General features: G+C 40.0%; 1 protein-coding gene across 6 annotated transcripts in view; it reads left to right on the top strand.

Annotated features, from left to right (window-relative positions):
- STIL (STIL centriolar assembly protein) overlaps positions 1–26,143 on the top strand; it is an 80,095-nt gene that overhangs the window by 19,199 nt on the left and 34,753 nt on the right. For 5 of the 6 annotated variants that reach the window (XM_050748714.1, XM_050748889.1, XM_050748624.1 and 2 more), the window contains 9 exons: positions 1,407–1,493; positions 5,330–5,437; positions 8,001–8,113; positions 8,599–8,786; positions 10,149–10,396; positions 14,436–14,519; positions 17,401–17,487; positions 21,649–21,799; positions 23,573–23,682. In XM_050748714.1, coding sequence (XP_050604671.1) covers positions 1,450–1,493; positions 5,330–5,437; positions 8,001–8,113; positions 8,599–8,786; positions 10,149–10,396; positions 14,436–14,519; positions 17,401–17,487; positions 21,649–21,799; positions 23,573–23,682 — 1,133 coding nt within the window. In that variant the 5' untranslated portion in view covers positions 1,407–1,449. The other variant, XM_050748972.1, reaches the window with a different exon arrangement.

Raw genomic sequence — 26,143 nt, 5'->3', positions numbered from 1 at the left:
TTACAGGAATGAACCACCACACCCGGCCTTAGACAGTTTCTTTTTCCTAGAATTGATACAGAATGTTCAGGACCTAAAGAACTCTAAGACTTGAAAGAATATAGGACATACTAAACTCTAAAGAAAGGACTATGAGGTCTTAGATGGAACTATCCAGTGGCCAGTTAGAAATATGGATTTGAAACATCCAGGCATGGCGGCTCATGCCTATAATCCCAGCACTTTTCGAGGCTAAGGCGGATGGATTGCTTTAGTCCAAGAGTTCGAGACCAGCCTGGGCAACATGACAAAACCCTGTCTCTACAAAAAATACAAAAAAATTAGCCAGGTGCGGTAGTGAATGCCTGTGGTCCCAGCTATTCGGGAGGCTGAGGTGGGAGGATCACCTGAGCTCAGGTGGTGGAGGTTGCAGTGAGCTGAGATTGCATCACTGTACTACTTCAGCCTGGGCTACAGAGTGAGACCCTGTCTCAAAAGAAAAAAAAAAAAAAAAGAAAATGGATTTGAAACTCAGAAGAGAGGTGGAGCTAAAGGTTTGCTATAGATAGGTGAGTATAGAAGCAATAGGAATGGAGGAGAGTACCCAGAGAGAGCATCTGGAGTTAAAAAAAGAATACTGGGCTGGGTGCAGTGGCTCATGCCTATAATCCCAGCACTTTGGGAGGCCGAGGTGGGCGGATCATGAGGTCAAATCGGGACCATCCCGACCAACGTGGTGAAACCCCATCTCTGCTAAAAATACAAAAATTAGCTGGGTGTGGTGGCATGCACCTGTAGTCCCAGCTACTCAGAAGGCTGAGGCAGGAGAATCACTTGAACTCAGGAGGCAGAGGTTGCAGTGAGCTGAGATTGCGCTGCTGCATTCCAGCCTAACGACAGAACAAGACTGCGTCTCAAAAAAAAAGGAAAAAAGTACACTGATTTTTTAGTGACACAAGTCAGTTTGTGGGAATGCAGTACTTTTTTTTTTTCCACTGAAGATTCTTTAATGACTTCATTGTAGGCCCAATAAATATCTAACCCAAATCATTCTTTTCTGCTGCTTCATGGTTTTATGAGGATTGTAAGGCTTTTGGTCAAAATCTCATACATTTAATACGACCTGCCCTATCAAGCTCACTAAGTTGATACCAAGGTTTTGGGGCAGAATCTGAGCTTTTCTTAAGGGATAGGTATATTGGTAGATTTTGCTGCCTAGAATAAATATTCACAGTAATTTATTGGCAGAATGACTGTAACATATGAAAATAATTGGCAGAATATATAAGCATTTAATCTTATTAATCTATAGTCACACTTAATATAAGAAGTGATCTAATTTTGCCTGTAATTTTAATATGTGGTTAAATCATATTTTTCTTCTTTGTTTTTATCATTCATTAGTAATATTCTCTTTAATTCTTTAGGATACTGAGGATTTGAAATTAAAGAAATCATTCACCAGACATCATGGAGCCTATATATCCTCTTGCATGGCCCCAGATGAATACCAGGTATAGAAGTATTTTTACAAATATTTGTCTTACAGCTGTTCACATAACTTGGGAAGGTAGGTTGGAAGAGAAAAAAGAACATGATCTTTAGAATCAGGAAATTCTGGGTTCATATCCCAGCTCTACCACTTGTTAGGTAGGTTACCTTGATCAAGTTAATTAACTAAGCCTCAGTTCCTCATCTGTAAAATGAGGATGGTAATATCTGTCTCACAGAAGATTATTGTGAAGGGTTAAATAAGATTACTAAACTAAAGGGTCTAGTACATAATAGGCACTCAGTAAATACTAGTTCCATCCCCTCCTTCAGTTATTTTCATAACACAGATCTTTGTTGACGGGAAATAGTACCTGAACTTAAGAGGCTAAAAATTACCTCGGTGTTTGTTTACTTTCTAGACAAGTGGGAAAGTGGTTGGGTTCCTTCCCTCTTACAAATACTAATTCCTTGATGCGAATAATTTCACATTAGGTATACCAGATTTCCTCAGATGTTCCTAAGCCTTTGTCATGTGAAGTAGGAGCTTGCCACCTGTCTCCCAATTTTCTCTGTCCCTAGTTACTATGGGGACTGGGCAAATCAACTTGTATTGTTTGGCTCTTTGGATCATTTATTGCTCTTTTTTCCCCTAGGGAACAACAATTAATGCTGACATGTGCATTTTTTTTTTCTTCCAAACTAGAATTACATTCATGGGTCCCCTTTATTCTCTGTAATGTCTTTCTTTGTGCCAGATGTTCTTGATGAACATAATGGGAAACATGACCCAAGGAGGCTATCATATATTCCTTTTGCTTTAATTTTGGCTCTTGTGTTCTACCCCCCTGCCATCTCTTATTTCAAAATTTGTCGGCGCGGTGGCTCAAGCCTGTAATCCCAGCACTTTGGGAGGCCGAGATGGGCGGATCACGAGGTCAGGAGATAGAGACCATCCTAGCTAACACGGTGAAACCCCGTCTCTACTAAAAACAAATACAAAAAATTAGCCGGGCGTGGTGGCGGGCACCTGTAGTCCCAGCTACTTGGGAGGCTGAGGCAGGAGAATGGTGTGAACCCGGGAGGCGGAACTTGCAGTGAGCCGAGATGGCGCCACTGCACTCCAGTCTGGGCAACAGAGCCAGACTCTGTCTCAAAAAAAAAAAAAAAAAGAAATTTGTCAGTGGGCCAGGTGGTTCATGCCTGTAATCCCAGCACTTTGGGAGGCTGAGGTGGGCAGATTGCTTGAGCTCAGGAGTTCAAAATCAGCCTGGGCAACATGGGAAACCCCATGTAGACAGAAAAATTTTCTTAACTTCTGTTCTTAGAAGGGTACAGTTGTGTAACAAGTTCAGTATATTTTGTTTCTAATTTTAAAAATTTAAATTTTTGTGGGTATGTGGTATATGTATTTATGGGGTATATGACATTTTTATAAGGCATGCAATGTGTAATAATCATATATGGGAAATAGGGTATCCATCCCCTTAAGCATTTATCTTTTGTGTTACAGACAATCCAACTGTACACTTAGTTACTATTTTTTTATTTTTTATTTTTTATTTTTTGGAGACAGAGTCTCACTTTGTCGCCCATGCTGGTTTCGCCCTGTTGGCCAGGCTGGTCTCGAACTCCTGGCCTCAAGTGATCCACCTCCCTTGGCCTCCCAAAATGCTGACATTATAGGTGTGAGCAACCGGGCCTGGCCCCATTAGTGGTCTTTTTCTTATTGTGGTTTTCCTGTACTATTCATTCATGTAAAATGAAAAGTTTTTTATGGTAGCCTATATGATTTAATATTGAAACCTTGCTTTACACTGCCCCTGCCATCTTTGTTGAGGAATTATTTATAATTATGTCCTTTTGATGCTTCAGTAATTAAACTTGTGCAGTATTTTGTTATTCCAAAATACCAACTTTGGAAACACTGGAAAATAATTAAGAATCTATTAAGGTTTTTTGCTTTTCATAACTATTGGGTATTGTCTAGCAATTATCTGAAATTAGTTCAGAAAGACAGATTTTAGTCCAGGAGCCATGGCTCATGCCTATAATCCCAGTGTTTTGGGAGGCCAAGGTGGGAAGATTGCTTGAAACCATGAGTTCAAGACCAGTCTGGGGAACATAGTGGGACCCTGTGTCTACAAAAAATACGAAAGTAAACCTCACGTGGTGGTGCACATTTGTGGTCCTAGCTGCTCTAGAGGCTCCCTTGAGCCCAGGAGTTTAAGGCTGCAGTGAGCTACGATTGTGCCCCTGCGCTCCAGCTTGGGCAGCAGAGCAAGGCCCTGCTCTTTTAAAAAAAAAAGAAAAGAAAAGAAAAGAAAGATTTTAGTTTAAATTTAAATGTAAATTTATGATTTATACTCGTTTTTCTGTTACTTAAAAGGGACTTTATAGGATTGTCCTGTTCTTTTTTGAGACGGAGTCTTGCTCTGTCGCCCAGGCTGGAGTGCAGTGGCGCAATCTCGGCTCACTGCAAGCTCCGCCTCCCGGGTTCACGCCATTCTCCGGCCTCAGCCTCCCGAGTAGCTGGGACTACAGGCGCCCTCCACTGCGCCCGGCTAATTTTTTCTATTTTTAGTAGAGACGGGGTTTCACCATGGTCTCCATCTGCTGACCTTGTGATCCGCCCGCCTCGGCCTTCCAAAGGGCTGGGATTACAGGCGTGAGCCACCGCGCCCGGCCTTGTCTTGTTCTTTTTTAAAAGCTTGTGTATATATAAATTTACATATGCATAGATAAAAAGGGCAAATAAGCCAAATTTTGAGTGTCTATTCTCCTGGTAGTAGAGTTACAAGTGAGTTTTCTTTTTTAAAAAATATATTTTGGGCCGGGCGCGGTGGCTCACGCCTGTAATCCCAGCACTTTGGGAGGCTGAAGCGGTGGATCATGAGGTCAGGAGTTTGAGACCAGCTTGGCCAACATGGTGAAACCCCGTCTCTACTAAAGATACAAAAAATTACCTGCATGTGGTAGTGCACCCCCGTAATCCTAGTTACTTGGGAGGCTGAGGTGGGAGGATCACTTGAACCCAGAGGCGGAGGTTGCAGTAAGCTGAGATCACGCCATTGCACTCCAGCCTGGGCAACAGGGTGAGATTCCGTCTGAAAAAAAAAAAAAGGCTGGGCATGGTGGCTCACGCCTGTAATCCCAGCACTTTGGGAGGGTGAAATGGGCAGATCATGAGGTCAGGAGATCGAGACCATCCTGACTAACATGGTGAAACCCTGTCTATACTAAAAATACAAAAAATTAGCCAGGCATGGTGGTATGCGCCTGTAGTCCCAGCTACTTGGGAGGCTGAGGCTGGAGAATCACTTCAACCTTGGAGGTGGAGGTTGCAGTAAGCCGAGATTGCACCACAACACTCCAGCCTGGGTGACAGAGTGAGAATCTGTTTCAAAAAAAAAAAGAGTATTTTTTGGCCGGGCACAGTGGCTAATGCCTATAATCCTAGCACTTTGGGAGGCCGAGGCAGGTGGATGACTTGAGGTCAGGAGTTCGAGACCAGCTTGGCCCACATAGCGAAACCCCGTCTCTACTAAAAATACAAAAATTAGCTGGATGTGGTGGCGCATACCTGTAATCCCAGGTACTCAGGAAGCTAAGGCAGGGGAATTGCTTGAACCCGGGAGGCAGAGGTTGCAGTGAGCTGAGATCATGCTACTGCACTCCAGCCTGGGTGATGGAGTGAGACTGCGTCTCAAAAAAAAATATATATATATATATATACTCTTTGAAGATTACAAAAGTAATCTGAAAATACCATCACCTTAAAGATAGTTAATTGTTTCCTACCAAATGTCTACCAAGTTTGCTAATCCTTGTGCTTTAATTTTAAATTGTTTTTTGAAAGGTTTCCTTCAAGCAGGATGGTACCTTTCCACTTTCCTCCATCAAAATGTGCACTTTGGAACCCAACGCCAACTGGAGATTTCATCTACTTACATCTCAGTTACTACAGGTATAACATGTTTCTTTTTTTCAAATCAAACCAGTATAAACAAGAGTAATACAAAGATGTGTAAGGCAAAGTTGATTACTATGACCAATTATTAATTTTTCTTTACTTTTCTTTTAGAAGCTCCCCTCAGGCAAAATCTTCCTTCTGCTGCTTCTTAACATCTGTTCCTTGTACTTTTGAGAGATAATCTTAATTTCCCAGTTTTTTGCAAATTCTGCATATTGTAGGAATTCAAAAGAGGTGAAATATAATAAAAACTGAAAGTGTCTTTTATCATATCAGCATGGTGTCTTTGTAGAACATTGAGAAGCTTGAACCGATTTTTGAGTCGATCAGATTAGAAGGAGTATAAAACCTTGTGGTTACCTCCAGGACCTTGACAGAAAGACAAGAAAGAAGTTTAGGTGTAAAGTAATAGAAAATAGATCTATTGAGGTTTTGTACCTAAGATTTACTTGTTAAAAGTAGTATTCTAAGAAAGATAGATTGTGGTGAGGAGAGCCTTGAGTCAGCCTAGCTTCAAGATGCTTTTCTGTAATCACACAGATGTATACTGTAATGGTTTAAGGTTCTGTAACTGGGCTGGGCGTGGTGGCTCACACCTGTAACCCCAGCACTTTGGGAGGTTGAGGCAGGAGGATTGCTTGAAGTCAGGAGTTTGAAAGCAGCCTGGGCAACAAAGTGAGACTTTGTCTCAATAAAAAATTAAAATAAAAAGTAAAAAAAACAAAATAAGAAAAAAAAAAAAGTGCAATAACTGGAGGAAGACTGCCTAGGGAATCAAATCCTGATTCTACTGCTTATTTATGCGACCTCAGTAAAGTAGCCAAGGATCAGGTTCCTTTTTTATAAAATGACTATAATAATACCAGTTTCACAGTTCTCTTCTAGGGGTTAAATAAGACTCTGTAAAGCAATTGTCACGGTGCCTGGAATAGAAAGTATTTCATAAATGGCATCTATTATATATTATAAGGACTTAGAGCAATGTAGCAGTATTCAGATCAAGAGGAAAGAATGAAACAAGGTGTTTTGAAGAAATAGTTTGTAGTATTTGATGACTGACTGACTAGAGGAATGAAGGAAAGATACAAGTCAGAAAGTATTCAGGTTCAACACTGGTTGGCAGAGAAGGGTGGTACTATTGACAAAAATAGGGAGAGTCTTATGGAAGTTCAACTAAATAATGGTTAGTCCTGTTTTTATTTTTTTTATTGTTATCTTTCTATACATTTTGAGTAGTTTCCTTTGTTTTTCAAGTCTACTTATTTTCTCTTTAGCTGTGCTTAGCTGCGCTTAGCTGCCATCTAACCTGTTCATTTAGGTTTGGTTGGGTGTTTTTGTTTTTGTTTTTGAGATGGAGTTTTGCTCTTGTTGTCCAGGCTGGAGTGCAATGGCGTGATGTAGGCTCACTGCAACCTCCACCTCCCAGGTACAAGCAATTCTCCTGTCTCAGCCTCCCAAGTAGCTTGAATTACAGGCATGTGCCACCATGCCTGGCTAATTTTTTTATATTTAGTAGAGATGGGGTTTCACCATGTTAGTCAGGCTGGTCACGAACTCCTGACCTCGGGTGATACCTGCCTCGGCCTCCCAAAGTGCTGGGGTTACAGGCATGTGCCACTGCGCCCAGCCCTCATTTAGGTTTTTTAAATGTGGCGGTGTACCATATATATGAAAGGATACTTATAGTATATATGCATAGTTAATAGAATAAAAATACACATTTGTGTACCTATCCCCAGTTAATTATATAACTCATTGAATTTTTGCAAATTATATTTTTTATTTCTTTAAGTTCCATATGGCTTTTTTATTCAAATTTGCCTGGTCTGTTTTCATAGTATCTTATTCCTGGCTCATATTTTGGTTTTCCTTTTACATTTTTTAAAACATTTAAATCATACTATATTTTGTATTCAATACAGTAGTTTCCCCCCTTTATACATGGTTTCACTTTCCGTGGTTTCAGTTACCCACAGTATAGTACAATAAGGTATTTTGAGAGACAGACTATATTCATACAACTTTTATTAGAGTATACTGTTAAAATTATTCTATTGTATTATTATTGTTTTTAATCACTTACTGTGCCTAATTTATAATTTAAACTTTATCATAGATATGTATGTATAGGAAAAAACATAGTATATATAGGATTTGTTACTATCTGCGGTTTCAGACATCCACTTGGGGGTCTGGAACATGTCTCCCAGAGATAAGGGGGCACCACTGTAATGCTAATTATATCTGAAGCCCATCCACAGTATGTAAAGAAATAGATGTGATTGTTTTAACTTACAAAAACAGGAGACCTACCTGCTGAGGTTCATCAAGTTAACAAAATGCCTGGAGAACAACTGTAGTCTCAGTGTCTGTTTATTGCCATTCTAGTTTCCAGGTGGCCCTCCCTATCCCCTGCCTTTGACCCTGGGATTTCCTGACAATGATCTTTCTGTACATTTTTTAAAATGTGTGTTATAATTTAGACAGCATTTTATGGCAGGAGCTTTTTTTAAGATATGAGGTCTACCATGTTCATAAAAGACTTGTTGTTTTTCAGAAATCCAAAGCTTGTAGTGACTAAAAAGACCATCCGACTTGCTTATCGTCATGCTAAGCAGAATAAAAAAAATTCATCATGCTTTTTACTTGGTTCTCTGACAGTAGACGAAGGTAATACACTTTTAAAAATTGACCAGTGCTCACATCTGTAATCCCTGCACGTTGGGAGGCTGGAGTGGGAGGATTGCTTGAACCTGGGAGTTTAAGACCAGCTTGCATAACATAGTGAGACCCCATCAGTACAAGAAAACCTTTTTAAAAATTACTTGTATGACTGCAATAGAATTTATTGATTCGGTCAACTATTGTATTTGCTTTGTGCTAATTTTCTTTGCTGTGTACCAAGGATATGAAGATGAGTAAAACCATCAATTACAGACTTCACTATCTGGTCAGATGGATGAATGTATATAAGCAAGTAAGAGTTTAGTATACTCTTGTAAAAGTTTAGTTTACTGTAAGATTTTAGTTTAGTATTTAAGAGTTTAGTGTATTATTGATATGAACAAAGTGCTTTGCTATAATGTAGTCTTGCTGGGTTGGTTTTACGTTTTTAATCAGTATACTATATAATAGCTGTTATTTTTGTTCTACAGATGAAGAAGGTGTGACATTGACAGTAGATCGCTTTGATCCTGGTCGAGAAGTACCTGAATGTCTAGAAATAACCCCTACTGCTTCTCTTCCTGGGGACTTTTTGATTCCATGCAAAGTTCATGTTCAAGAACTTTGTTCAAGAGAAATGATAGTTCACAGTGTAGATGACTTCAGTTCAGCTTTAAAGGTGCGATTCATTGACAACTTGATAGTTAATTCAACACAAGAATCAAACTATGTTTAGTATGCTGTATTTTAGTAAAACCATATTTGAGAATTATTCACAATAATTTGATTGAATTATTGTGAACCTAAAATCCAACTAAATGTGTTTCTGAGGGCAAAACTTCTAGGTAAGCCTTTCAGAAGAAGCAGTGTAACCAAGATAAGAAAGTTCAAGATGTACTTAGGGTAGTGTTCGGGGTATACATTTTTGCTGAATTTGTGGGCAGTCAGACTGGAGTATTAATTTGGTCAGATTATAGAGAGGCTTGCCTGGGCATGGTGGCTTGTGTCTGTAATCCCAACACTTTGGAAGGCTGAGGCAGGTGGATTGCTTGAGCCCGACACTCCAGCCTTGGTGGGAGCAAGATCCTTTCTCAAGAAAAAAGAGCCTTGTCTGCCAGCCTTAGGAATTTGAACTTTGTCATACGGGCCATGTAGTAATTGAAGGTTCTTGAGAAAAGGAAACAGTGTCAAATCAGAAATAAGTTAATCTGATAGGGTAGGCTGACTGAAGTTATAGAGAGTAGCCATTGTGGTAGTTGGGCTGGTGTGTATTACAGAGGGATGTATTAACCTATAGTACAATGGTAGCAGTGAAACTTGGAAGGACACAGTGGGCATGGGCAAATACAGAGGGAGAACTAACTTGACAGTTTGTGGTAGCAAGAAAGGAATCAAAGAGGAATGGACTTTAGATTCTCTGAGACTCAATCAGAATTATTTTATGAGGCCAGGCACGGTGGCTCACGCTTATAATCCCAGCACTTTAGGAGGCTGAGGCGGGCTGATCAAGAGGAGTTCAAGACCAACCTGGCCAACATGGTAAAACCCCATCTCTACTAAAAATACAAAAAATTAGCTGGGTGTGGTGGCACATACCTGTAATCCCAGCTACTTGGGAGGCTGAGGCAGGAGAATCGCTTGAACTGGGAGGTGGAGTTTGTGGTGAGCTGAGATTGTGCCACTGCACTCCAGCCTGAGCAAAAAAACGAGACTCCTCAAAAAAAAAAATAAGACTTATTTTATGTCCATTTTTTCCCATGTAGTAAGTATTTATTGGGGGTGACTTCCCAATATGACTGAAGTGCTGCTAGGATATTTGCATTGGAAATGTGTAGTGGAGCTTGGGACAGTGAATCTTACTTGCTTTGATATAATTATTCACATAATCTTTTGGTCACATGGAAGAAATGAGAACTGAAATGTAAGTCAGAACTCATTTAATTTTATTAGTGCAAGATATTATATATGTATATGTATCAGTATAAAATAAACTTTGCACGTTTCGAAGTTGTAAAATAATTATTTAATATTGATTTCTCAGGCTCTACAGTGCCATATATGTAGCAAAGATTCCTTGGACTGTGGTAAGCTGCTTTCCCTAAGAGCTCATATCACTTCCAGGGAGACTTTGGACAGTGTGGAATTTGACTTGCATTGGGCAGCAGTAACTCTAGCAAATAACTTCAAATGCACACCTGTGAAGCCCATCCCCATTATTCCAACAGCTCTGGCAAGAAACTTGAGCAGTAATCTGAATATTTCTCAAGTTCAAGGGACTTATAAATATGGGTAAGTAAAAGATACATTAATCTAAACATTAGTTGCATTAGTATATTTTCAGAATGTCCGTGTAATATGAAAGAATTGTGCAGTCAGTTTACATGCCAGAGATATGGTGGCTTGGTTAATAACAAGGGAAAGTAAAAAATGAAGTGGTTTATTTTTGTTGAATATAAAGTTTTCTTTAAGTTGTGCCACCACCTACAAAAAACTGGTGGTAGGGCCCGGCGCGGTGGCTCACACCTGTACTTGGGGAGGCCCAGGTGGGCGGATCACCTGAGGTCAGGAGTTCAAGATCAGTCTGGCCAACATGGCGGAACCCTGTCTGTACTAAAAATATAAAAATTAACTGAGCGTGGTGGTGCATGCCTGTAGTCCCAGCTACTCGGGAGGTTGAGGAGGGAGGATCACTTGAACCTGGGAGGTGGAGGTTGCAGTGAGCTGAGATCGCACCACTGCATTCCAGCCTGGGCAGCGGAGACTCCATTTCAAACAAAAAAGACAAAACTGAGTGGGCATAAAGTATAATGTCTGGACAACTCAGTTCTTTTTTTGAGATGATGTCTTGTTCTGTCACCCAGACTGGCGTGCAGTGGTGGGAACTTGGCTCACTTCTACCTCTACCTCTCTGGTTCAAGCGATCCTCCCACCTCAGCCTCCCGAGTAGCTGTGATTACAGGTGCACGCCACTATACCAGCTAATTTTTGTATTTTTAGTAGAAATAAGGTTTCATCATGTTGGCCAGGCTGGACTTGAACTCCAGACCTCAGGTGATCCTCCTGCCTCAGCCTCCCAAAGTGCTGAGATTACAGGGGTGAGCCACCATGCCCAGTCCCGGAGACCTCAGTTCTAAAAAAAAAAAAAAAGTTGGTGTTAAATATATTAAAATTGGAGGCCAAGGCGGGCAGATCACGAGGTCAGTAGTTCGAGACTAGCCTGACCAACATGGTGAAACTCCATCTCTACTAAAAATACCAAAAAAAAAAAAGAAAAAAAAATTAACTGGGTGTGGTGGCGCATGCCTGTGTAATCCCAGCTACTCAGGAGACTGAGACAGGAGAATTTTTTGAACCTGGAAGGCGGAGGTTGCAGTGAGCTGAGATCACACCATTGCACTCCAGTGTGGGCGGCAGAGCGAGACTCTATTTCAAAAAAAAAAGAACAAACAAAAAAATTGGTTGATAATTTATTATTTGAAAATGTAAGGAGAAATTATGTTCTATATTACATATTCTGTGTTATTGTTCATATTTTATTTAGGTTTTAGGCCATTTTTTTTCTTAACTATAACCTGACTAATTATGAACCCAAGGGAGGCTAGATAATTTATTTATAGTATGCAGTTTTAACTGTGAATAATGAGCATTGCAGATAGAGAAAGGAGATAATTAAATAAAAAGTTACAGTACTCTTGCTTACCAAATTGCCAACTACTTGAGGGTGGAGTTTCCTTACAGAGCTGGAGTAGAATCCTCTCCAGCTTCCTATCTCCACTCTTAATTTCTTAGGAAATATAAGCCAAAATGCATGCTTTCTAATCCTCAGCAGGGCTACTTCCCTGAATCTTCATCTATTTTCTTTATCTATTATCTACAAAACTAGGTTAGACAATATAAGCACTCTCTACTTTAAAGTTTGACCAGAGACTGCTCCAAATATTACACTTCTGGCTTCCTTTCCCAGTGACTCCACCCTAGTTCCTGTTAGGCCTTTCAATCTAAAAATGTTTGCCAAAGTACACTCAATTCCAAGTCTTACTCTCTAAAAATACCTTTTCAGAACCAGATTCTGACCAGAGCTGTGCTTTCTGGTGGCCCAAAGGAAAAATTGTTGGTATATTCCAAAATCATGGAGTGGTCAAAAGTGAGCAAAACTTGTTTGAGTTAAACGAAACATTTAATTCTCTTGAATTAATAAAGTACTTCTCAAGTGGAGCATGGGATTTTTATTTAAATTAACAAAAAAATTAATTTGTTTTCCTTAGTACCCATGCCCATTTACTTGAATAGCATGAATTTACCTTTCTTGGAATTATCCATCTGTGACTGCTGGGCATGCTGGTAATAACCAGAATGTTCAGTATTCTGTCAATCACCTATTCCCCTTGCCCCTTCCTATCTAGAATCGTCTATGGTGACATTTGCCATGCCAGGTGCATTGGCACACACCTGTAATCCTAGCTGCTTGGGAGACTGAAGCAGGAGGATGGCTTGAGCTTAGGGTTTCAAGGCTGCTGTAAGCTACAATAGTGCCTGTGAATAGCCACTGCTCTCCAGCTAGGACAATATAGTGAGACCCCATCATTTAAAAAAAAAAATATTGACATTTGCCCTTTATATATTCTAATATTTACTGGGGCCCATTATGGAATAGGTATTATGTTAGACATTGGAAATAAATAGATTAAAAACTATACTTACTATCCATTGAATATGTTGACATCTAAACATGATGTGTTATAATGGAGGTTTATATACAGTGCTGGGAAAGTAGGGGGAGGGATGTCCAAATTTCCTGGGGAAATCATAGAAAGCTTGAACTAATTTTTTTTTTTTTTGAGACGGAGTCTCGCTCTGTCACCAGACTGGAGTGCAGTGGCGTGATTTCAGCTCACTGCAACCTCCGCCTCCCGGGTTCAAGCGATTCTCTTGCCTTAGCCTCCCAAGTAGCTGGGATTACAGGCGCCCGCCACCACACCCGGCTAATTTTTGTATTTTTAGTAGAGATGGGGTTTCACCATCTTAGCCAGACTTGTCTTGAACTCCTGACCTCGTGATCCACCTGCCTCAGCCTTCCAAAGTGCTGGGATTACAGACGTGAGCCACCGTGCCCGGCCAGCCTGAACTAATTCTTTTAAGGAGTAGAAATTTATCAGATGAGCAAGACATGAGGGAGAACTTTCAAAGCAGCTGTGTCATTGTTGATATGTAAATCTTAGGCCAACTCAGGCTTAATATTCTTGTCACAAGACCTGACAAATGTATTGTCTTTGTGTTTTAGTGTTATTAGAGCAATAAAATATATCATCAGTGGTAATACCAAGGCTTTATATCAATAATGGCATTTTGTTTTCTGTTTTTGAGACGGAGTCTCACTGTGTCGCCCAGGCTGAAATGCAGTGGTGCGATCTCAGCTCACTGCAACCTCCACTTCCTGGGTTCAAGTGATTCATTCTCCTGCCCCAGCCTCCCCAAGTAGCTGGGATTACAGGCGTGTGCCACAATGACCAGCTAATTTTTTTTTGTATTTTCAGTAGAGATGGGGGTTTTGCCATGTTGGCCATGCTGGTCTTGAACTCCTGACCTCAAGTGATCTGCCCGCCTCAGCCTCCCAAAGTGCTGGGATTACAGACATGAGCCACCACTTCTGGCCCACTAATGGCATTGTTTTCGAAGAAAGATATAACAATAAAATAAACAATTCTATTTTGGTTTTTTTGTATTCTTATAACTTACTGTCAATAATAAATAAAATATAAATCTAGTGTAATGTCCTTTTAGGGAAGACTGAGCTTTTGGGTTTTATCATGATGGTTCCAAAGTCCTTTGACAGTGGTTGGAGGAATGTGGCACATGGAGGGTTGATTATACCTCTCCTAATTCAGCCTCCTTCACTTAGAAGTCACATCTGTTGCAGTCTTGTCAAATCACTTGGATGCATGAACATTTTCCAGTAATAGGGAATTCAGTTCTTCCAAGGAAACCTATTTGGTTCTGAAATTGTCTGCCTTAATGTTAACACTCTTGATTAAAGTAAATTGTAAGTAAAGTTATAGAGCAAAACTTTTTTAAAAAGTTCTATAATCTTCAGTGTCTTTTAATTGATAGATGGAAGTTTTAAGGTATTAAATCTCTTTAATCTCTTCCTCTTACCAGAGTCTTTTTACTGAGTCAGTACAAAGTTTCTGTTGTGTTTCTTTTGTGTGTGCAAGACAATGTTCATTTGAATTATCTCCACTTTCTAAAGTATGCTTCAGCATCTAGATTATGTCTTTTAGGTAAAAAGTACATAATTTCAGTTATTTTCACATGAATGTCTTCTGTTTAGATATCTTACCATGGATGAAACACGCAAATTGTTACTTTTGTTGGAATCTGATCCCAAGGTTTATTCTCTACCATTAGTGGGAATGTAAGTATTACATTATTTATGAAAACCTTATCAGCCAAATGTTCAAATGTATATGATAAGCGTGTGACTCAGTTGTACTATAACTATTTACATCATTTTATAAAGCCACAAAGATAAGTGGTTGTCAGGTTTTCTTATTTTACTATTAGAATCAGCTAAAATAAGATTTTGCCCAATCTTTTTTTTTTTGAGATGGAGTCTCACTGTGTGCCCAGACTGGAGTGCAGCGGAGAGATCTTGGCACACTGCAGTCTCCATCCCCTAGGTTCAAGTGATTCTCATGCCTCACCCTCCCAAGTAGCTGGGATTACAGGCATGCATCACTGTGCCTGGCTAATTTTTGTTTTTTTAGTAGAGACGGGGTTTTACCATGTTGGCCAGGCTGGTCTCGAACCCCTGGCCTCAAGTGATTTACCCGCCTCAGCCTCCCAAAGTGCTTGGATTACAGGCGTGAACTATTGTGCTTGGCCAGATTTTGCCCAACCCTAGGAGGAACTCTAATATATAAAACAGATAAAAGTTTAATTCTATGGCTGGGCACAGTGGCTCATGCCTATAATCCCAGCACTTTTGGAGGCCAAGGTGGGTGGATCACCTGAGGTCAGGAGTTCAAGGCCAGCCTGGATAACATGGTGAAACCCCGTTTCTACTAAAAATACAAAAAATTAGCCGGGCATGGTGGTGTGTGCCTGTAATGCCAGCTACTCGGGAGGCTGAGGCAGGAGAATCACTTGAACCCAGGAGGTGGAGGTTGCAGTGAGCTGAGATTGTGCCATTGCACTCCAGCTTGGGCAACAAGAGTGAAACTGCATCTCAAAAAATATAAAAAATAAAAGTTGAATTCTCCTAGTTGAAGGTGAAGCCTTAGAGCCCTATTTCTTCAATATTCTCTCACTACCACTCATCCTTAAGTCACCCTAAAGAACTCACGGCTCATAATAATACCATTTAAAATCTACTGTCAGGCAATCTTGCAGAAACTCCTTTAGTGTTAACGGTCTTCTCTTTAGTAGTTAATGATATTTATGTGTTTAATTTATATATATATGTGAGTGTGTGTATATATATATAGACCCGTGTGTGTGTGTGTATATATATATATATATACACACACAGGCTGGAGTGCAGTGGCACAATCATGACTCACTGCAGCCTCAATCTCTGGGGTTCAGGTGATCCTCCTACTTCAGCCTCCTGAATAGCTAGGACCACAGGCACCAGCTACCACGCCTGGCTAGGTTTTGTATACTTTGTAGAGGCGGACTTTCGCCATGTTACCCAGGCTGGTCTGGAACTCCTGGGCTCAAGCCATCTGAGTTGATATCTAGACAGAATATTTAGAAATTTATATTCTTTCAGTATTGAGTACTTACTATATACAGTGTTATGCTTGATAATGTGTTGAGGTTTAAAGCTTCTTAAATAATGTAAAATCAAAGTGAGGTGATAAAACATTCAAATATTCATACACAGAAAAATAAAGAATATGATTTACTATAAAATGACCAGTATAGAAAGTGCACACTTAGTATTTGTTTTTTTTTGTTTTTTGTTTTTTTTTTTTTTTTGAGACGGAGTCTCGCTCTGTCACCCAGGCTGGAGTGCTGTGGCCGGATCTCAGCTCACTGCAAGCTCCGCCTCCCGGGTTCACACCATTCTCCTGCCTCAGCCTCCTGAGTAGCTGGGACTACAGGCGCCCGCCACCTCACCCGGCTAGTTTTTTTGTATTTTTTAGTAGAGACAGGGTTTCACCGTGTTAGCCAGGATGGTCTCGATCTCCTGACCTCGTGATCCGCCCGTCTCGGCCTCCCAAAGTGCTGGGATTACAGGCTTGAGCCACCGCGCCCGGCCCACACTTAGTATTTGTAAGAAAGATATGATAGGGAGCATTTTCCTAGAGAAGACAAACTTGAACTAGACTTTTAATTGTTTGGATAGTAGAAGGGAAGATTGATGGGGAAGGGAACCCATGTGAGAGAATGGCACATGCAAAGTGAATGAGAATGCACAGATGTTCTCTGGATCATGAAATCTACTTATAGTTTGCTACAGTCCTCGTATAGGCAATGGATTGTTGATGCTTAAGTAAATATTAAGAGCCTTCTCTGTTTCTGATTACCTGTATATGTTACAGCATTTAATCCTCAGCAACTCTGTGAAGTAGTTTTTTTTTTTTTTTTTTTTTTTTTTTTTTTTTGAGACAAAGTTTCACTCTTGTTGCCCAGACTAGAGTGCAATGGCAGGATCTCGGCTCACTGCAACCTCTACCTCCTGGGTTCAAGTGATTCTCCTACCTCAGCCTCCCGAGTAGCTGGGATTACAGGCATGTACCACCACGCCTGGCTAATTTTGTATTTTTATTAGAGATGGGGTTTCTCCATCTTGGCCAGGCCAGTCTTGAACTCCTGACCTCAGGTGATCCCCCTGCCTCGGCCTCCCAAAGTGCTAGGATTACAGGCATGAGCCACCGCGCCCGGCCGTGAAGTAGTTTTAGGCTACAAACTAGTCTGTACTACTTCAGCCCATTCTTTCCAGTCCAAGCTAATTCATTCTAGTATACTGCTTTCATGTCTGTTAACCATTTTCTTTCCCACATCTCAGGTAGAAGAGGACAGAGATACATGTGCTTGCTCTCTGTCCTTCTCTCTCTCTCAATATATATCTATATGTCTGTCTATATATATCGATATAGTTATATAGATACAGATGTCTATATATTCTTCCTCTTAATTATCGGCACGTTTTTAGATTTCTTATTAGTAAGGCTCTTTAATGTATGGCAGATAAAAGCCATACATCTACCTTATTATCTTAGGAAGAATGTAAAGTATGCTATATATGTAAGTGACTATGGTTTTTAATTTCTAGTTTTTTCTTTTAGTTGGCTGTCTGGAATTATACATATCTATAGTCCTCAGGTATGGGCTTGCTGTTTGCGATACATATTCAATTCTTCTGTTCAAGAAAGGCAAGTGATATTTTATTCTGTAGTACTTTATTTTGATCCTTTCCCCCATTCATCGTTTATGGTCCCATTTAAAATTCACGTAATGCCTTAACCTTTTACAATACTTATAAATAAACATGTACATTAAGAAAAAACAAACCTTATATTAAATGAGAATAAAACCAGATTAAAAAAAGATGAGGTTGCAGTATACCTGGAAATACGAAGGAATTCACTTGCCTAACCACAAAACACAAACCTTTTAGGGGTGGAAAAAAACCATAGAGATTGTCTACTGTAGCATCCTATTTTGTAATTAAGGAAGTTAACTTTCAGTGAAATGACTGCAAATGAGTTTGAATTTGTTACCTTACAGGTGTTTTATTAAGTTACACAGTGTTACTACTAATACACAAAGAAATACTTGAGACAAGATTTTTAATTTCTTCCTGGAACTGAAGCCTAAACATTGGAATTAATAGTTAGGGAAACTTTACTTTTAACCTCAACTCTTAATAGATAAAGAAGGTAAGAGACAAATGTCAGTATTTGTCTCTCACCTTCTTTATCTATTAAATGAGAAGGTCTGTTTTTATCTACCTTAGGTGGCTGTAAAGGATTTAAAAAAACTATATTGAAAAGGCAATACAAGCACATAGTAATAAATTGACGTACGTAAATATCTACAATAGAATAGATCTCTCTTCCTCCCCATTTCCCTAGACCCCCTTCTCAGAGACAGTCACTGTTAAGTGATATCTTGTGCTTCCTTCCTGAAATAGTCAATATTTCAATATTCATCATAGACAAGTATCACCTTTTCCTGGCCTGTAAAAATTAAACCATAGCATCCTTTCTTTTCTTTATGTTGCTTTTTTCTGTATAAATTATACCTTGGAGATCACTACATCTTGGCATATACATATTTAATATACATATTTTACAACTAAAGAGTATATAGTACATACTGTATTTTAAAAACAACTGGCCCTTTTGTCTTGCAGATAGTGGTCGACTGAACATTTTATGCATACATCTTTGTGTGCATATGCTAATATATTTGTAGGATAAATTTCTAAAAGTGTTTTTTTCTAGGCCAAAGAGTGTGTAATTTAAAATTTGGTAGATATTGCCAAATTGCCCTTCAAAAAGACTACCAGTTCATAATTTTTCCAGCAGTACACGAGAGTGCCTTTTTCTCTCTACCTGTGCTAACACTGTGAAAGAAATATTTATTTATTTATTTATTGAGCACCTATTATATCTATTATGTTTACGATATTGGGGATGAGAGCAAACAAAATAAAGGTCCCCAGACCAGGCATGGTGTCTCATGTCTGTAAGCCCAGTACTTTGGGACTTTGGGAGGCTGAGACAGGAGGATCGCTTGAGGCCAGGAGTTCCAGACCAGCCTGGGTACCATAGCAAGACTTTGTCTCTACCAAAAAAAAAGAAAAAAAGTTAGCTGGGTGTAATGACACATGCCTGTAGTCCCAGCAGGAGGCTGATATGGGAAGATTGCTTGAGCCCAGGAGTTCAGGCTGCAGTGAGCCATGATTGTGCCACTGTACTCCAGCCTGAACAATACAGACCCTATCTTAAAAAAATAAAATAGGCCGGGCATGGTGGCTCACACCTGTAATCCCAACACTTTGGGAGGCCAAGGTGGGTGAATCACTTGAGGACAGGAATTAGAGACCAGCTTGGCCAACATGGTGAAAACCCGTCTCTACTAAAAGTGCAAAAATTAGCCTGGTGTGGTAGAGCATGCATGTAATCCCAGCTACTTGGGAGGTTGAGGCAGGAGAATCACTTGAACCTAGGAGGCAGAGGTTACAGTGAGCTGAGATCGCACTACTACACTCCAGCCTGGGTGACCAAAAAAATAAATAAATGAATAAATATAAAATAAAATAGTCCTGCGAGACAGTTAATAAACAGAATAAGTAAAATAAATAGTATGTTAAAAGACGATGAGTACTGTGGAGAAAAATAAAGCCTGAGAGGAGGATGTTGTGTGTCTGAATGATAGTGGCAGGTAAAGAGTTGCCATTTATTTATTTTTTAATTTTTAAACTTTGTATATTTATTTATTTTATTTTATTTATTTTTTTTGAGATGGAGTCTCGCTCTGTCGGCCAGGCTGGAGTGCAATGGCTCAATCTCAGCTCACAGAAACCTCCACCTCCCGGGTTCAAGCAATTCTCCTGCCTCAGCCTCCTGAGTAGCTGGGATTACAGGCATGTGCCACCACGCCCTTCTAATTTTGTATTTTTTCAGTAGAGACAGGGGTTTCTCCATATTGGTCAGGATGGTCTCGAACCCCTGACCTCAGGTGATCCGCCTGCCTCGGCCTCTCAAAGTGCTGGGATTACAGGCGTGAGCCACCGCGCCCGGCCAAGAGTTGCAATTTAAATGGGTGGTCAGGGAGGCCGATTTGAGGTGAGGGAGTAAGCCTTGTGGCTGTCTGGGGCACTGTCCTAGGCAAAGGATGTGTTAAGTGTAAGGGCTCTGGGTGAAAGATCACGTTACATCTTCAAGGAACAGCAAAGAGGCCACTGTAGCTAGAGAGGAGTGAAGGAAGGGGAAAGTAGCTGGAGATGAGCTCAGAGAGGTAAGTAGAGGGCTGTCGTTAAACTTTTGACCTCTGCTAACCTGATAGATGAAAAATAATCTTTTCCAGTACCTCATCTTCCAGGAACTGCCTAGTCATGTCTTTGGCCATTTTTCTCTTAGATTGTGCATCTTTTCATATTGCTTGTGCTAGCAAGCTCTCTCTCTATATATAATATAAAATACATAGAGAAATATATATTTATAATATATAGCAACAGTTCCCCCCCAGACTGTCATTTAACAGTATTTTTCCCAAACAGACTTACCGTTTTTTAGTCATATTTATTAATCTGTTTTCTATCATGCTTAGAAAAGACTCACCCACTCCAGGTATATTTACTGAAGTAAAAAAAATCACTCGTATTTTCTTCAGATGCTTTTGGAGTTCTACTTTTAACATTTTATTTTAACTTTTCAAGATAATTAGTTATATTTAGATAGCAGAAATTAAATGTTAGTTTTAGGTCCTTTGCTATGATTTAGTACAATTAAGTTTTATTATCAATTACTGATCATGCTTTAAGTTCATATTGACAGTAAATCCTCAATAAAATTAATTTTGAATTGCTCTTTTATTCTTTCTTTTTTTTTTTTAGTCAGAGTTTCACTCTGTCGCCCAGGCTGGAGTGCAATGGCGTGATCTTGGCTCACTGAAACCTCTGCCTCCTGGGTTCAAGCAGTTCTCCCTGCCTCAGCCTCCCAAGTAGCTAGGATTACAGGCGCCCACCATCACGCCTGGCTAATTTTTGTGTTTTTAGTAGAGATGGAGTTTTGCCATGTTGGTCAGGCTGGTCTCAAACTCCTGACCTCAGGTGATCCACCCACTTTGGCCTCCCAAAGTGTTGGGATTACAGGTGTGAGCCACCTATTTTAAGTAGCCACTGGCCTACTTTGTCTTTTTATTTTTATTTTTTATTGAGACAGAGTCTCGCTGTGTCGCCAGGCTGGCGTGCAGTAGCGTAATCTCGGCTCACTGCAACCTCCGCCTCCCAGGTTCAAGTGATTCTCCTGCCTCAGCCTCCCAAGTAGCTGGGACTACAGGCATGTGCCACCACACCCAGCTAATTTTTGTATTTTTAGTAGAGATGGGGTTTCACCATGTTAGCCAGGATGGTCCCCATCTCTTGACTTTGTGATCCGCCTGCTTCAGCCTCCCAAAGTGCTGGGATTATAGGCCTGAGCCACCACACCCAGCCTTTTTTTTGAGACGGAGTCTCGCTCTGTCGCCCAGGCTGGAGTGCAATGGCGCGATCTTAGCTCCCTCTAAACTCCACCTCCCAGGTTCACACCATTCTCCTGCCTCAGCCTCCCGAGTAAAAGAATTTTTTTTTTTTTTTTTTGTAGAGAGGAGGGGTCTTGCTATGTTGACCAGGCTGGTCTCAAACTCCTGGCCTCAAGCGATCCTCCCACCTTTTGCCTTCCTAAGTGGTGGGCCCCAGTTTTTGAACAAAAATTGGACCCTTTTAGTCATTTTGTTAACTAGATTGGGAGACTCACATGAAGTTATTTGAGTGTAATCATGTTATCCTCATTAAATTTTAATTAAATGGCATTTTTTTGGTGCAGGGTTTTTTCAGAATCTGGAAATTTCATCATAGTTCTCTATTCTGTGACACATAAGGAGCCTGAGTTTTATGAATGCTTCCCTTGTGATGGCAAGATACCTGACTTTCGGTTTCAGTTGCTAACCAGTAAGGAAACATTACATCTTTTCAAAGTAAGTGATTTGATTACCTAGCACATTAGTGACTGTTTAGGTTTTGCTCTTTGGCAGTTTAAACCCAACAGATTTTAGCCTTTAAAATAGTAATCCAAACTATTTTGCTTTGTTTACTTACAAATAATCTTACTAAATGTTAACTTTATTCATTTATGGTTAAATGTTTTAAGTAAATCTTAGATCATATCTTCAACCAAATTACAATAGAGAACCAGAGGTTCCCCACAGAATAACTTGCCCATGTTTTTCTAAAATCTTTGAAGAATACTATCAGTTCATATATTATATCATTTTATACTTGTGAAGGTTAACTTTGTGGGATCTCAGTACTTTTCTTTGTCCTGACTGTATTTTTTTTTTTTTTTGAGATGGAGTTTCACTCTGTTGCCCAGGCTGGAGTGCAGTGGTGTGATCTCGGCTCACTGCAACCTCCACCTCCCAGGTTCAAGTAATTCTCCTGCCTCAGCCTCCAGAATAGCTGGGATTACAGGAGCCCACCATCACGCATGGCTAATTTTTGTTTTTTCATTAGAGACGGGGTTTCACCATGTTGGCCATTCTGGTCTTGAACTCCTGACCTTAGGTGATCCACCTGCCTCAGCCTCCCAAAGTGCTGGGATTATAGGTGTGAGCCACTGCATCTGACCATGACTTTATTATTTTTTAAATGTGTGGGAATAACAAATGGTTTTTTATACTTAAAGGCTATTATTTATATTATGTATCTAAGGAATCAGAATAGGTTGTTACTATATCATCTAATAAAATACCTAGAAACACAACTAGATGATGATTGTAGAAAAAGTAGATCTTTAGGCCAGGCATGGTGGCTCACCTCCAATCCCAGCACTTTGGGAGGCCGAGGCGGGTGGATCACCTGAGGTCAGGAGTTTGAGACCAGCCTGGATAACATGGTGAAACCCCGTCTCTACTAAAAATACAAAAATTAGCCGAGTATGGTGCCAGGTGCCTGTAATCCTAGCTACTTGGGAGACTGAGGCAGGGGAATCGCTTGAACCTGGGAGGTGGAGGTTGCAGTGAACTGAGATCGCACTGTTGCACTCTAACCTGGGCAACAAGAGCGAAACTCTGTATCAAAAAAAAAAGAGGAAGTAGATCTTTGAAACTACGTGTCATTATACGAAAATATTCAAAGGCTACTTTTCAATAAAATTATTGGTTATTTTAGGTCTCAGACTAATAAAAGTACATTCTTTATTAGAAAAATACTGAATACTTTTAAATAACCACGTGTGTCCACTCTGATCTTATTTAGTACCTTCTTTGAGATCAGGTATAGGTTATAAATCTATATATTTTATATAAATATATATTTTGATATGATATAATATATACATTATATTACATACATGTTATATATAAAAATATATAATATATCTATGTACATTTTATATATTTATAGGTTATGTAAGCTATGAAGTTTTTGCATTTTAATTATACATATAATCATTTTAATTGAGATCTAATACTTTATTTCTGTTTTAGAGACATATCATTTATCATTTTATTCTTTAGATGGTATTCTCATTTCATAGTTATATTCACTGAATCTGTGATTATAACACAAGTGATTAACTTTTTCACTTATGTAGCAGGGAACTGGACAGTTTACAAAAGAGGGTTACAGTTACAGAAATCAGAAGTCTGCCACTCCATCATCTAGTGTTTCAGAGCTACTTTTCATCTAAATAGAATTCTCTGGTGTTCTTATTTAAGTCAGATCTCAAAATATGACCTACTTCATTTCAGAATGTTGAACCTCCTGACAAAAATCCAATCCGTTGTGAACTGAGTGCTGAAAGCCAAAATGTAGAAACAGAGTTTTTCAGTAAGGCTTCCAAGAATTTTTCAACTAAGAGGTAAAAGATCTTTTTATTATTATGTGTATGTTTTTTTGAAAATTACATTTATTAGTTTTTGGCGAGTAATTAAAATAACTAAATTATTTCTGATGAAACGATTTTTAAATCTTATGTACCATAAATGTCTTTGCTTTAAATGCATTCCTTCATATTCATTAGGAAGTTGGATAGTAATTTTAATGAAATGGCAACTCTAATATGGTTTTCATTTGGGTTGATGTATTATATAGGAAAAACACAAAAGTATTTGTTAAAAATTATCTTGCTTAGAAAGAATCTGCTTCCTGTTTTGTTTAGTGCTTTCCATTTGTTCTTCCTTCCTTATAAGTTTCTTATTTTAATATTTAAATCAAAGATGGGGTCTCACTGTATTGGCCAGGTTGGTCTCGAGCTCCTAGCCTCAAGTGATCCTTCTGCCTTGGCCTCCCAAAGTGCTGGGATTACATGTGTGAACCATCGTCCCCAGCGCTTCCTTATAGTTTTAAATCTGGACCTATCAGATAAACTACTGTAAAAGTAACTACTAGCTGCTGTGTGATGGCTCACACCTATAATCCCAGCACTTTGGGAGTTCAAGGCGGGCAGATCACTTGAGGTCAGGAGTTTGAGACCAGCCTGGCCAACATGGTGAAACCCCATCTCGACTAAAAATACAAAAATTAGCCAGACACAGTGGAGCGTGCCTGTAATCCCAGCTACTCGGTAGGCTGAGGTGGGAGAATCGCTTGAACACGGGAGGTGGAGGTTGCAGTGAGCTGAGATTGCACCACTGCACTTCAGCCTCGGCAACAGAGTGAGACCCTGTCTCAAAAAAAAGTAACTCCTACCTAAAAAAAAAAAAAAAAAAGGTTTTAAAACTTCTAAAATACACTTGGAGAATATTAATTAAATACTTGTGACTTCTTGGGTCAGTATATTCTACCTTTTGTGGTAAAGAAGACATTTCTGGCCGGGCCTGGTGGCTCATGCCTGTAATTCCAGCACTTTGGGAGGCAGAGGCAGGCAGATCACCTGAGGTCAGGAGTTCGAGACCAGCCTGGCCAATGTTGTGAAACCCCGTCTCTACTAAAAATACAAAAATTAGCCAGGCCTGGTGGTGCATCACTGTAATCCCAGCTACCCAGGAGGCTGAAGCAAGAGAATCACTTGAACCCAAGAGGCACAGGTTGTAGTGAGGCGAGAGCATGCCACTACACTCCATCCTGGGTGACACAGTCTCAAAAACAAACAAAAAAAAAGATACTATCTTGTATTAGGGTTCTCCACATTAACAGAAACAACAAGATATGTGTATGTAGAGATATTTGTTTTAAGGAACTGACTTCTGTATTTGTGAAGGTTTGGCATATCCAAAGTCTACAGGTAGGGGCTAAGCACAGTGGCTCACCCCTTTAATCCCAGTACTTTGGGAGGCTGAGGCGGGAGGATTGCTTGAGCTCAGGAGTTCGAGACCAGCCTGGGCAATGTGGCGAAACCCTGCCTCTACAAAAACAAAAAAGAAGTACAGAAATTAGCTGGGTGTGGTGGCACATGCCTGTAGTCCCAGCTACTTGTAGGGCTGAGGTGGGAGGATCATTTGCCCAGGAAGTCAAAGCTTCAGTGAGCCATGTTCGTGGCACTGCACTGCAGCCTGGGTGACAAAATGAGACTGTGTCTCAAAGAAAAAACAAAAACAAACAAAAAATGTCTACAGGTAGGCTGGTAGGGTGGACACCCAGGGAAGAATTGCAGTTTCAGTCTAAAGGCAGTCTGCTGGCAGAATTCCTTTTCCCTCCAGGAAGTCAGTCTTTATCTTTTTTTTTTTTTTTTTTTTTTTTTTGAGATAGGGTCTCACTCTGTTACCCAGGCTGGAGTGCAGTGGTGTGATCTCAGCTCACTGCAGCCTCCACCTCACAGGTTCAAGGAATTCTCGTGCCTCAGCCTCCCGAGTAGCTGGGATTACAGGTGTGCATCACCACGCCCGGCTAATTTTTGTATTTTTAGTGAAGATGGGTTTTCACCACGTTGGCCAGCCAGGCTGGCCTCAAGCTCCTGACCTCAAATGATCCACCCGCCTTGGACCCCCAAAGTGCTAGGATTACAGGCTTGAGCCACCTCACCCAGCCAGAAACATCTTTGCTGTCTTAAATTGTAAGACCTTATTCAACATTTATTGAATAATTATGGAAGAAGTAGCCAAACTAAGGAGACAATAGCACTTTCTTTAAGATTATTATTAAAAGCTACTTAGGAGTCTGAGGTGGGAGGATCACTTGGGCTCAAGAAGTCAAGGTGGGGAGCCATGATCATGCTACGCCAACTGCTCTCCAGCCTAAGTAATAGAGTGAAACCCTGCCTCAAAAAAAATAACGTTAAAAAACCTTGTTTGTTTTCCACTCTGGCCAAAGCTTTAATGAGGAACAGTCATTTAAAATTTTATCAAAATGTTTGTCTCTCCTAAAATACTGTTGTTATAACT

The sequence above is a fragment of the Macaca thibetana genome, chromosome 1 (assembly GCF_024542745.1).
Source record: "Macaca thibetana thibetana isolate TM-01 chromosome 1, ASM2454274v1, whole genome shotgun sequence".
In the NCBI taxonomy this organism is placed as follows: Eukaryota; Metazoa; Chordata; class Mammalia; order Primates; family Cercopithecidae; genus Macaca; species Macaca thibetana.
The sequence above is the reverse complement of the archived record's forward strand: the minus strand, read 5'-3'. Positions and strand labels throughout refer to the sequence as shown.